The sequence below is a fragment of the Trachymyrmex septentrionalis genome, unplaced genomic scaffold (assembly GCF_001594115.1).
Source record: "Trachymyrmex septentrionalis isolate Tsep2-gDNA-1 unplaced genomic scaffold, Tsep1.0 scaffold54, whole genome shotgun sequence".
NCBI classification, from domain to species: domain Eukaryota; kingdom Metazoa; phylum Arthropoda; class Insecta; order Hymenoptera; family Formicidae; genus Trachymyrmex; species Trachymyrmex septentrionalis.
The window spans coordinates 679,021-679,997 of NW_017305715.1; the positions used below are offsets into that span (position 1 = coordinate 679,021).

The 977-nt window shown below is 30.1% G+C and overlaps 1 protein-coding gene across 2 annotated transcripts in view; it reads left to right on the top strand.

Annotated features, from left to right (window-relative positions):
- The window catches only part of LOC108752114 (protein CLEC16A), a 7,661-nt gene that overhangs the window by 530 nt on the left and 6,154 nt on the right, over positions 1 to 977 (top strand). For both annotated transcript variants that reach the window (XM_018492740.1, XM_018492741.1), the window contains exons 2-3: positions 81 to 209; positions 341 to 474. In XM_018492740.1, the coding sequence (XP_018348242.1) occupies positions 81 to 209; positions 341 to 474 (263 nt within the window). The remainder of the gene's footprint in view (positions 1 to 80; positions 210 to 340; positions 475 to 977) is intronic.

A 977-nucleotide genomic window follows, 5' to 3' on the forward strand; every position in this document is an offset into this window, starting at 1 on the left:
TTAAGTATGTATTTATACCTAACACTTGCATCAAATGTAAAAACAGATTCTTGCAAGTATATATTTGTTTATGTTGTCAGGTACTTATACAATGTCTTGTCAAAGAATCAGACTGTGTCTGAGAACAATAGAGGTTTGCTGGTCGAAACTCTACGTTCAATAGCTGAGATTCTCATATGGGGTGATCAAAATGATAGTAGTGTGTTTGAGTAAGTAGAGATAAGAACAATGCTACTTTTTTTCTTATTATAATGAATGATACTATTCTAGAACCAAATAATAATGCTAATATATAGTACATAAAGTATACAAGTATGATTAATATGATATATGTTTACAGTTTTTTTCTGGAGAAGAACATGCTTTCATTTTTTCTACGTATTATGAAGCAAAAATGTGGGAGCTATGTATGCGTTCAATTGCTTCAAACATTGAATATTTTATTTGAGAACATACGCAATGAGACATCCTTATGTGAGTTTTATAAAACTTTCTTTTATGTTTATATAGAGGAAAGTCCCCTATTATGAGATAGGCGCCTAATATAAGATAGCGGCGTTTCTGCTAAAGTAATAAACGCTATCTATTGGTTTCACCATGAATTTATTGCTCTTGGATTGAAAACTATTTAATAGAAAATTCATTATTAGATTATGTCTGTAGTCAATGTAAAATAAGGCTTTAGAATTTGTATGTCTTCCAATTTCATTGAGATGAGCATTTAAACCTTTATTATTTAATAAATAAATATTTGGTAATAAATTCTTGATAGAGTAAGGTCATATTAATAGAAAAATATGGGATCTGTTAAATTGTTTAATTACAGAAGTTAAAGGGTGGGCCATCTATTGGTACGTTTTTGAATAATTGGAGTGACCGAATGGCATACTGTAAGGCCAGTAGAGGGAGCCACATGAACGAAATCGTTTTTCATTCTTGACGCGGATACTTTTAGCTTCACAACAAAAAAAAAATTA